Source organism: Thalia democratica, chromosome 2 (genome assembly GCF_965202585.1).
Source record: "Thalia democratica chromosome 2, ktThaDemo2.hap1.1, whole genome shotgun sequence".
In the NCBI taxonomy this organism is placed as follows: domain Eukaryota; kingdom Metazoa; phylum Chordata; class Thaliacea; order Salpida; family Salpidae; genus Thalia; species Thalia democratica.
In genome coordinates this window covers 33,550,034-33,562,388 of record NC_139166.1, presented here as the reverse complement: position 1 = coordinate 33,562,388, position 12,355 = coordinate 33,550,034, and the positions used below count along the sequence as shown (strand labels likewise).

At 24.6% G+C, this 12,355-nt stretch overlaps 2 protein-coding genes across 2 annotated transcripts; both read left to right on the top strand.

Annotated features, from left to right (window-relative positions):
* Nucleotides 1-463: 463 nt before the first annotated feature.
* LOC145829326 (small ribosomal subunit protein uS13-like) lies at nt 464-1,086 on the top strand. Its single transcript, XM_082937090.1, has one exon. It carries the CDS (start codon nt 486-488, stop codon nt 945-947), a length of 462 nt encoding a protein of 153 aa, XP_082793216.1. The 5' UTR covers nt 464-485; the 3' UTR covers nt 948-1,086.
* On the top strand, nt 1,058-11,849 carry LOC145829325 (pyruvate dehydrogenase E1 component subunit alpha, mitochondrial-like). The gene is made up of 10 exons (XM_082937089.1): nt 1,058-1,185; nt 7,177-7,325; nt 7,783-7,876; nt 8,190-8,316; nt 9,086-9,177; nt 9,528-9,620; nt 10,007-10,080; nt 10,205-10,355; nt 10,620-10,796; nt 11,485-11,849. Exons 1-10 carry the CDS (start codon nt 1,132-1,134, stop codon nt 11,653-11,655), a joined length of 1,182 nt encoding a protein of 393 aa, XP_082793215.1. The 5' UTR covers nt 1,058-1,131; the 3' UTR covers nt 11,656-11,849.
* The last annotated feature ends 506 nt before the right edge of the window (nt 11,850-12,355 follow it).

The following is a 12,355-nucleotide window of genomic DNA, read 5'->3' as shown; positions in this document are numbered from 1 at the left end:
AATTATTGAAACTCTTATAGTTGGTTTATTTTTAATTAATTTATTTTAGTGTATAAGTATAAATATACCAGTAAAAGTATTTAAAAAAAAAAACTTAATAATCTTATTTGAAAAAATCTATATTTTAACAACTACTCTTAAAGAACATTGCCAACAAATACTAAAATCAGTTTTTATTTCAGTTATTAGACTCCTAAAGTTTATCTGCATACTTAAACGTATTGTGAAAAGAAAAAAATGTTTTTGTTTTTATGATAACTTTATAGATAATTTCAAAACAGTATAAATATTTTATGTTTATCTATTAGGTAAGAAAGTTTTAAGTTTGTCTTAGTTTTTAAGATAAGTGTATGAAGCTAATTCAATACTCTCAGTGTGACCTTAATTTCAGCAAAACATGTGTAAAAATAAAAAAAAGCCATTTTCTTCTTTTATGTTGACTAAAAGTTTTGTAAAATTGCTGGTCTTTTAGTCAAATTTATATAATGGCTGCTCTTGTTTTGCCTGAAAAATTCCAGCACATTTTACGTATCCTCAATACCAACATTGATGGAAAGCGCAACATAACATTTGCCCTGACCTCCATCAAAGGTGTAGGAAAGCGTTTTGCAACCCAAGTGTGCAAAAAAGCTGATGTAGATATCACCAAAAGGGCTGGAGAGCTCACTGAGGAAGAAGTTGAAAAGGTTGTCACCATCATGCAAAATCCTCGCACCTACAAGATTCCAGACTGGTTTCTCAACAGACAAAAGGACAAAAGAGATGGCACATTCAGCCAACTTTTGTCTAATGGTCTTGACAACAAACTTCGTGAAGATTTGGAACGTCTGAAGAAAATTAGATCCAATAGAGGTCTCCGTCACTGGTGGGGTCTTCGTGTCCGTGGTCAACACACCAAAACAACTGGAAGACGTGGTCGCACTGTTGGTGTATCCAAGAAGAAATAAGCAGTTCTCTTTTGAACTTGCAATGAATGACTTTTTGACATGCTTTATAACACTTTATTTGCTTTAAAATAGGAAAATTTTGTCAAAGTTTATTGTGTTTGTTTTGTCACTTTTCATTCATTAAAACATTTTAAACAGATTTTGTATCTTATTTGAGGAACTAGTATAATTATTGGATTAATTAATGAGTATGGCTAGCAAATGTTCATCCCTATTAAGAATTAAACATTCATTGCAGGTATGTTTCTTGCATTGTTAGGCCATGATAGATTTAAGACATTAATAAGGTTGTTTTGATAAATAAAAATATTTTTATTAGATTAGTGTTTGTTGCTCCAATAGATTGCTTTTTTTATACTGTGAATCTAATAAATACTATGATTTTGTGACAATAACTTGCCATAAATGTGTTCTTATTTTAGTCTTAAGACAAGACTTTCAAAGTTTGCTTGCAGTTTTTATGCCATGATCAAATTTATATTTTGTAATAGTACCAAATTAACTCTTGTAGGAAACAGATATTTAAATATTATCATAAACAAAATTTTCAGTTCTTAAATTGATTACCCTAGAAATAATAAATTTAAGGTTAAATAATGTAATAGAAACTGTTAATAGGAATATATTATAGTACTATTTACAGGGTTTCCACTTTACCTGGAAACCTGGAAAAACATGAAATTTTACAATTTAGGCAAAAAAAAACTGGAATTTTAAACAGTTTTTGCATGTGGAGTAGAAAAATTTTGATTTGACATAAAAAGTTTACCATATATATAATTTTTTTGTCATTTTAAAGTTATTTTTTATTAAAATACACATTTGAACCAGCTTTACAGTATCTTTTAATGTTTTTATACTATTTAACACAGCTTCTTCACCTTTGTGTACTTTTAAAAACCTGGAGGTAATTTTGAAAACCTGGAAAAATTTTGAAAAATTGAGTGGCAACCCTGTATTTATCTGAGTTTTAAAAACTGATATTTGTTGATTTTAAGCAAATAAAAAATGACACTGATATTCAAATAAATAATAGTTTTATTAATACATCAAGTCAATGTTCTGTCTTGTGTAAGGATATATTCCATTATTTAGGTAAAATTAATTTAAATGATTGAATAAGATTTTTATAGATTATTTGAGCTAACTATTTTTTCTATCAGCCTTTGATTAATCTATATTTTAAATTGAAAAAAATATATATCAATTGTGATAATCATTAATAATGGTTACAGCAAATAAATAGCCTCTTTTATGTGATTTAAAATTTAATAGATACAAGTTGTTATGTTCAAATAATATTTGTAACAATAGTGATAAAATATTTATGGCTTTTCTAGGTTAATAATTGATATCTCAAATATTACTTGCAATGTCAAATTAAATGTTATAAGAGTATAATTTAAAAACTAGGTTAAGAAATAGCAGATTAATTTTAAATGAACAGTTGAACTAGGGCTAGAAAAGAGTCCAATTTTTAATTTTAAAAATTATAATTGACCTCTATTAACTTGAACTATGTACTGTAAATATTTTTGGTTCATATAAACATTATTTAAATCTAAAGATATTGTGTTTAGTCAATTACTTCAAAGTTCTTCTCATGTGATTTTCAGACTAGTAAATATAGTATAAATTTATAAGTGTGAATGAAACAATGTGTAAGCACAGATTTTTTTCAAGTTAGAATAATAAATTGGACAATTTAATGACTGGGTTAATTTAAATTAGATTGAATATATATGAAGCATCTGAAATAAGTAAAACATAAGCATAATTTTATATAAGTTAGATAATAGTTTGTTAAGTTCATAAAACATTCAGCTTCAATATAATTTTATCTAATAAGAATTGTCTGATACAACCATTTAGACAAAAACATTTTATGACAAAATAATGTTAAAAAACCAAACAAAGTTTAACTTCAAATTTAAGGGCAAGGGGTTCTAAATTTTTATTATTTTCTTATTTTTTCAAAAATTAATGATGCCTCTTATTTGAAAGCCCTAAGCATAAACAATAAGTTACTTTTTACCAAAATAAGAAATAAATAACTTATGAGATATAACCTATTATGTAAAAATAAACCCAATACTACTGTATGGGGTCAAATATTTTCAAGGTTGATTTTCTCAGAATTTAAAAAAACTCACTATAAATCTATCTCCTTCATTTTGAAAAAAAAAAAATTCAAATTTTCAGGAAATGTAGTTTTCAATTTTATTAACAACAACTATTGTAGAAAGCAAATAAAAAATTATGACAAATTAAATATTATTTTATAAATAAAATTGTTAAGAAAAAAATATTCATTCAAATTAAAAATTTGTTTCCTACAAGCTGTTCAAAATTTATCAAAGAATTTTTCACTCAAAAGAGTTATTAAATCAGAATATTTGAATATATAAAAGACCATATTTTAACTAATTTTGAAATTTTCTTTAAGTTAGACTATTTGAATAAATAAATACTTGATATATATATAAAAGTGAAAAAAGAGTTAATAAATTGATTAGTTTTATTAAAGTAGAGTAATAAGTACAGTAATGATAATCTTTGAACAACTGGTTGTTATATCTAACTTAATTTTTCTACTACAATAATATGTTGTTACATTAGATAAATAAGAATTTAATTACCCATTATGAAAATAGTATTGGTTGTTAAACTTTTTAGAAACCAACAAATTTTAATTCAAATTAAATAAAAATTCCACATTACAACTTGTTTATACTGAGGAAAGGTAAGACTTTAAAAGTTTTAGAAATGTTGCGTTTAAATTGTAAGAGAAAGTAGATTTTTATAAAACAGTCATAATAAACAACATTTTATTCATTACTAGTTAAATAATTTAAATTAGTGTTTATATCCCATGTTAAATCAATATCTAAATTTTCGTGCCAGTCCCACTAACAAAAAAAAACTTAGTAAAGTTGAGTAAATGAAACTCACTGGAAAGTTGTCAAAGTTGCCTTTATTGTTAGAAATACATACAATTTAATCATACTATAGTCAAGTATGTATATGTAATGGTAGATACAGTTGTCAAAATGATGACCTGTGTTTTAATATAACCTTTTGGATAGCTAGATAGAGATAAATTTGTATTGTGAAAAATTAATCAAATTCAAAATTAAAATTCAATAAACAAAAAAAAAACTAAGTTTTACTCAAATTATAACTTGAAAAAAATAAAATGTATTCAGTCTTTAAACTTTTCTTTAATAAATACATATCATGTATTGTTTATTTGTTGTTATTTTTATATGAGAAATTTTATTAAAACAAAGTTGTAATTGTAGAACCTCTGTTCAAGTACAATAAAATTTCACCCTTTTTTTTAATACTTCCCCCTAATAGTCCTAATGAATTGCAACATACTAATTCCTTAATTTATAAAAGGTATTAATAGAGTAGATATTTGCTCATTTATTACTTTGTTATTATTATCAACCAACCTGTCCTAATTATGTATCCTACAAGTCCACTTAAAACAGGTCATGTTATTTTGACCATTATCATTTTTTTGACCTGAATAATAATTTAAGTGAAATTTTTACAATTTTGAAAATTGTAAAAAACTTGAAACAAAACTTAAGTAAAATTTAAAGATTAAGATTATTTTAATATAAATAAAGTAATCAAAGACAAAATATTTTAAAAAGAAAAGTTAAACCTACAGTTTAAGGTTGGGTTGAGATATCTTTAAAATAAATTGATTCAAAGTTATACCAACTGCAATATTACTATAGTAGTGTTATGGTCAATAAAATTTTAAAACATTTTGAATAATAATTTTTCTTATAGTTTTGTCTAATCGTAAAATAATAACACAGGTAAGTTTAAAAAACACATAGGTAATAGATATTTTTTAACATGTTATATAACCAAAAAATTTTCTGGTAGTTAAAATAGGATAACAATATATCTACATTTAAGTAGATCTATGTGTTAGGTGGACAAAAGTAACAAATTTTTCAGTAAAAGAATTTTATTATCAATTAATTTGTAATAACTTTTTTTTTTCTGTAATAATAGCTGCAATTAAATTTATATGTGAACCGAAATTTCAAAAAAAAACAATAATTTGTCTAAATGATAGATAAATCTAAGCCATAAGTTAAAAAAATATTACACTAAAAAAAAGTTAAACCAGACAGTTATAATTTAAAGAGATTATATTAAACTTAAATATTTTAAAATTATTAGTGACTCATTATAGTGTCCAATGTGAAGATAAAAGGCATATATGATTTTCACTTTTCACTATTTTACACTAAATTAATACTTATAAACAAAATTGTTAATTATAGTATTATTGACATAAATAAAATTTTACTGATAACATGACTTATAAATAGTTATGTAATTTAAAAAATCTTATATACTTAAAAATTAAGGAATTATGGCAAAAAAATTAGATATTAGATATTTCATCTGTTTTATTGCACTTAAAAAACTTTTATATAGTAGTTTGCATACTTAAATTAAGATTTAGCAACACCTAATGAAAATAATAGTTAGAATAGTATATTAGATAAAATGCTTAAAGAAACCTATCTGCACCAGATGTTCAACTTATAAAAGATTACATGGAAAAAATTATGAATTTATAAATTTGTTAAAATAAGACTTTGAGTATTACCTGCATACCAAAGTTTACCTGCTGTTATGTTACATCATAAATTTAGCACTGTAGAAGTTTTATTATCACTAAAAGTTAAAACTACCAAGCTAAAAAACTTAAGTAAAGTTTAATTTTATAAATCAGTTTATTTGAAGCACTGATTTTTTTAATTAATAATGTCTATAAAAGTGTAATTTGATGCAGACTAAAGTTTACAACAAAGTTATAAATACAAGCTATGTATAATACTTGAGGTATCAAATAAGAGCTATTATTTATCTTGTAAGTAAATTTCTTCAATCCCAACAACTATTTGAAAATAGCTTGTTAATTTTTTTTGATTTAAATACGGATGTTATTGAAAAGTTTTTCATTTTTACTACATAAATATTTTTCTAAACACTAAGTTAAAGTACTAAACTGTAGTAAATATTACACTTTTAGTTCTTACAGTAGATTAAAAAACAACTTAAATAAACTAGTTAAAAAAGTTTCACTAATTTTTTATTATTTCCAGTTTTGTAAAATAATTTAGTTAAGTCATCACGCTTTCACATAAGAATTGATAGAGTTGTAGTTGACTAAGTGGTAGTATTTTTACATTTTAAAGAGCTATAGCGGAAAAAAATATGTTAAGGTTTTTATAAATTTCACTCATAAGCTTTATGATTAATATTCAAATATAGATTGAAAATAAAAGTTTAATTAAATTTTTTTTTTTTTTATTAGTCAAACTTTTGTTTATAAAATAAAGTATCTATTTCTAATAGTTAGGTTAAAAAATATTTAAAGGTGATCCTTAAAATCGTTTATCTTTTAATTCTATGTAAAGACTCTTGTACTTATAAATCTTACAATAAAGCAAGTTTGAAAATTTTTGTGAGTAGTGTAACACACAAGTGATGTTATTTAAGTCGTTTTTAACGATAATTTAAGGGCATAGGGGTGAGTATTATTATTATTATTATTATTATTATTATTATTATTATTATTAAGTATATTATTAAATTTCGAAAAGATTTAATGCAGGAGTTTTTTAATTTTGAAAAATATAATTTTTATTAAAAAAACCATCTATTTTTTGTTTTTTATCTAAATTTTTATTCTTTAATATTTTTAAAATTCCAACATTCAAAGTCTTAAACCATGAAAAGAACGTTTCCTGAAAGTTTAAGGTCTCTATCTTAAAAATGAAGGAGAATATATATTTTTGGTGATCTTTTAAAATTCTGAGAAAATTGACCCCAAAAAATTTGAAATTCATATATTTGTATCAGAAACTTTTTATAAAAGTTGCAATATCTCAAAAGTTTAAAAAGGTTTTCTAATTCTATAAAAACTGGCTTGTAGTTTGTACTTCAAGCTTTCATATAACATCCAATGTTGTTTTCAGTAAAAAAAATTGTCGGAACCTTCTATGCCATTAAAGTTAAGAAGGTATATAGCTGTTAAAGTTTATAAGCATATTTTTTAAATAATTTACCCTTGGAAATGTTTAGTAGGTAAATGAAACAAAAGTTATTGAGATGTTTGTTGCCTAAACAAAATAATTCAAAGCAAGTAAATAAAACTATTTAATATCATTTTTAATTATTATGACAGATTTTGCATCAACAAAGCAACTTTTCGCTAGCCGCACTCTCTAGAAACTCTCACAATTTCAAAACAGATAAATATGATCTCCACAAGTTGGACTCAGGCCCAAGCCAGGATGTCACACTCACTAAAGATGATGCTCTACTTTTTTATAAGTTTGTGATTAACTACTTTGTATTCTTTAACATGAAAGCCTTATTAAAAGAAATTTTCATTGAAATCTAAATATTAAACTTAAGGAATATGTGTTAGTTTTGCATAAGTAGTCTTAATCCCATGTTCTTAGCTATAACTACATTCAAAAGTCCAGACTTCTACCTCTTAATAAATGTTATGTTTTTGATATAGTAAAGAGATTATTCGAGCTTAACTAAACCTAAAAGTGTTGTTGTTCAAGTTTTATTTTTTTCCCATCACTGAAGTATTTTACTAGAATATAGTTTTAGTACTAAATCTTTAACTAAACTTTATAATTTTCTGATAGTACTTACAAGTTTTCAAAAATATTTACACAAAACTCCTGTCAACTTGAGTGCTTAATTTATTTACTAGTTAAACAATATTATGATTTTCTAAAGTGTAAATAAAGTTAACAAAGTATTTTAATGTTAGACAGATGCAGATTATAAGAAGGATGGAATTAAAAGCTGATCAACTATACAAGCAAAAGGTTATCAGAGGTTTCTGCCACTTGTACGATGGACAGGTAAAAAAAATAGTGATAAGCTATGTGTCGGATTGATGCTTCTATATGATAAAGTATAACATTTAGTATCAAAAAGATGTTTTTATCTACCTAACTATTTTTTTAAATATGATGACGCTAACAATTTAGATATTTACTTGGCAATTATTAAAATAAGGTTATTATTATTCATAAGCTAACCCACATACTATGACTGACTAACCTAATTAATTGCCATTTAGGGCTATTTTCTGGTTAGGCTAGTTTTCTTTTTCTTCTAATCCAAATTTTCTTCTCATAGTTAAAAAATAAATTGAGAAATATACACATATAGGAAGCTTGCTGCGTAGGAATAGAAGCTGCCCTAACACCTAAAGATTCAGTTATAACAGCATACAGAGCGCATGGTTGGACTTATATAAGAGGAGTTTCTGTTTCATCTGTAATTGCTGAACTATGCGGTTTGTTTTGCTATAATAAGGGTGTCACATACTCAGGCTTGTTTGAAGTTATTTTCAGAACTTAAATGGCCCAAGCTAGTTAAGATTTTTTCCCTCAATCTCAGACTAGTTTGTAAATTTTTTCTTGAATATTAAACTTGTTTGTATGATTAAATTTTTTTTCTTCTAAATAACTTTTTTTTCAGTATGATTTTTTTTGTTTTAATTATGATTTTCTAGGTAATCAACTTGATTAACAGCATTTATTTTTTTAGTTTTTGGATTTTACTATATATGAAGGTTTTTACATCATAAACTAGACTGACTTATTTGCTTCAAAGATTTGCAACTCAAGATTTTATTAATAAAAAATTTAATATAATAACTATTTTTGTGTAACCACTACAAAATCTGGTTTTTTAATCTTAAATCAAATTAAACTTTTCAATTTAAAGTATTAAGCTTATTTTTTGTAGATAGTAAGCTAATTTATTCACATTTAGTAATTTATTATAATAATAAAATTTAAAACCTTGTTACCATGTTTTTTTGGTTGTCTTCATTGCTTAGTAATTTCTACTAAAATAAACATTAAATTGCCTACATCTAAAGTATGTTCAAAAAGCGAAATAATAGTTTGATTTGTCAAGATTCAAAAAAATTTAACTTTTCTAATATTAATTTTTGTTTATGGCAATCAAATTTTTTCTTGAACAATTTCACTTAAGCCATTAAGTTGAGTGTAAATTAAAAAAATGTTGTTTTATATGTAATATCATAAATTAATTAGGAAGGAAGTTGGGTTGTGCCAAAGGTAAAGGAGGTTCAATGCACATGTATAATTATAACTTCTTTGGAGGAAACGGAATTGTTGGTGCTCAGGTTTGTAGCTTGTTACTTAGGTTAAGTGAAGTTTAATTTATTTATTTAAGTTTTTATTAAAACAACTTTTCAAAAGTTAGTTTTTAGCTTGTGCTTCTGTTGTTTAGCTAAGTACAATATATTTTTTTATTAGTTTGTAGGTTACTGAACTTAATTACAGTATTTATTGTTCACTAGATTAATTATTTAATAGATAATTAAAGTGACTTATTAGTTTATCTTAGTAAATGTTGACAATTAATAATTAACTTTTTCCAATGAAACATAATGAATTGATTTTTTTTAATGGTTTTATAAATATAACAGAAAATTCCGTTTTAATGTTGCAGCAATTTTAAACAAATTTACAGGTTCCTCTTGGAGCAGGGGTGGCATTTGCCCACAAATATAATGGAGCTGATAATGTCTGTGTGTCTTGCTATGGTGATGGTGCTTCCAACCAAGTAATTATAATGTTTGTATATTTTAAGATTAAAGAAACATTGTTTTTTAGTTTTTTTTACTTACTAGTTTTAGCTTTGTGTATTATATGTTAAATATACAAAAAAAAGACCTTACATGTAGAAATAGTTTTCATAGTTGTGCAATGGTACAACATAATAATAACAAATTCAATGAATAGTTTATGAAAATCTAAAATATTTCATTTACAGTTGTCTAGCTACTTCAATTTTAATGATTAAAAAATACGGCACTGTTTTAATTCTTAATAAGATACAACTATGACTTTTTATAACTTTATATTGTTTATATGTAAATAAAATAAGCGTACTTATTCAGAGCAGTGTCACAACCATTAAAAAGTTATGACTTAAATTTTCATTTTCAGGGACAAGTATATGAAGCTTTTAACATGGCTAAACTTTGGGACTTGCCAGCAATATTTGTTTGTGAAAACAACAGGTTTTAATTTGAATATTTTAAAATTTTGTTGTTTGTTTATTAACAACTTTTCTTCTATTTTTTTAATATACTTCAAAAAAACTTAAGTTTGTACAATAATGATTCACACAATATTTATTACTAGATTTGGAATGGGAACTTCTATACAACGATCATCAGCAAGTACAGACTATTTTAGCAGAGGAGATTACATTCCTGGTATAAGAGTTGATGGAATGGATGTTTTAGCTGTTAGAGAAGCTACTAGATTTGCTAAAGAGCATGCACTTAGTAAGGTAACATTAAATTTTTACATGGTCTAAAACTTCATCAATTATAGCTAAAATAATTAAGAAACGAATATTTTTATTCTGAAGTTGTTTGATACCTAAGCCTATCTTCTGCAATAATCTTTTCTCGTAATTTTATCGTAATAATTAAATTCAAGTAACTATTTTTACTAAACATTTTGAAATCAAAATAGTTTAAGTACATACTTCCATTTGTTTTGACTTTTTGGTGGTTAAGTGTTTTTAATCTAATTTCAAATATTTTCTCAGGGACCAATTTTAATGGAGCTTGTTACTTACCGATACCATGGTCATAGTATGAGCGATCCAGGTACTAGTTACAGAACCAGAGACGAAGTAAAAGAAATGAGACAAACATATGACCCTATTACAGCACTCCGAAATAAAATGTTAGAAGCTGGATTTATCACAAAAGAAGATGTAAAGGTTAAGTTTAAATATAATATAATTTTTACTTAAATAGAAACTTGAGTGATTTCAAAATGCTAATCGTAGTAGAATTTGCAACAAATATTTACGAAGTTATTAAAATACACGATAAAAATGTTTTTATGTAAAGAATCGTTTACTTTGTGTAAATAAACAGAGTATATAGGGAAGTAAGTCAATATTTTGTTAATTTACACAAATGATTGTTTGATATCGTCAAATGATTGATTGACAACTAAAAAAAAAATTTGAGCTTAAAAAAGAGTTTCGCTAACAAGATTTTTAAAAGGATAAATTTTAATGATGAGCTGATGTTATTGATAATCTAATAATGTTATAATTGTTCAGTTTTCATAAATAAAATCTTTTGAACACTAGTTTTTATGATAAAAAACTGTCCGCTTTCATTTTGAAAGCATTTGAAAATTGATAATAAATTGTTTCAGAATTTAAATTAATATTACTGTACATATAACATTTGTAATTTCATAACCATTTTAAACCAAATCTTTATAAAATAAAAAATTAAGAACTATAATTCTTTAATTTCAAAATTGTTAAAAACATCACTGTAAGAAATGACCAACTCAAACAATATTGTTTTCATTATTATTTATTTTAATAGTTAAAGTAGGCAATCGATTTCAAAAAAAATGTTTAATAACAATTTTTTTAATGAAAACAGAAAATAGACGTAGAAGCAAAGAAACATGTTGAAGAGGAAACAGCAAAAGCTCTTTCATCTACAGAACCTGAGTTAGAAGAACTTGCAAATGACATTTACTTGACTTCAAAACCTCTCAACATTAGATCCTGCAATAACTTCGAAAGTTTCACACATCAACCAAATGCATAATTCAAAAACTTTCAATTATCTTCGTTTTTATTATTAAATTGATACATTTTAATTTGATGTTTTTATTCACCTAGTTTCGTTTCAAGAAGTCAAAAGTTTTCGTATTTTATACACAATTTTTTCTAAAAGTATTGCTTGGCGTATTCATATGTGCATTGAAAAATAAAATAAAGTTTACTTAACTCAGCTACGAGTAAAAACGGATTTGTTTTTAGATTTTAAATAAAACTTAAACTAACAATAGAAAATAAAATAAAAATCTCGGAATATTTTTGAATTTTAACCTGTAGGTTGTATCTTCAGCCATGATAATAAGTTCAGGGTTCCTACGCGTCAGGCTAAATCAATTTTCTTTTTTTGGAAATACCGACTAATTATCGGTTCTAAATATTCTTTAAAAAAATTCTAAAATATTTTTGGGAATCAGTTTTTCTGAGTAGATACTTAAACTGCAAATTTCTTAAAAATAACATTTAGTTTTTGTACGAAAGGTTTTCCATTGGAGATTATTTTTAGAGAGTAAGTGTATTTATCAGTGAAAAGGGGTTATTGTAAAGTAATTAAGCACTTATAAAGTTTAACTTTTAGGATGTCTGTATCAGTTACATGACAATTCTAGCTCTGACAACTAATTCGTACAATATTTTCCAGGGTCATATACAATTGATTATTTTAGAATATACAATTATTAGGCTACGGC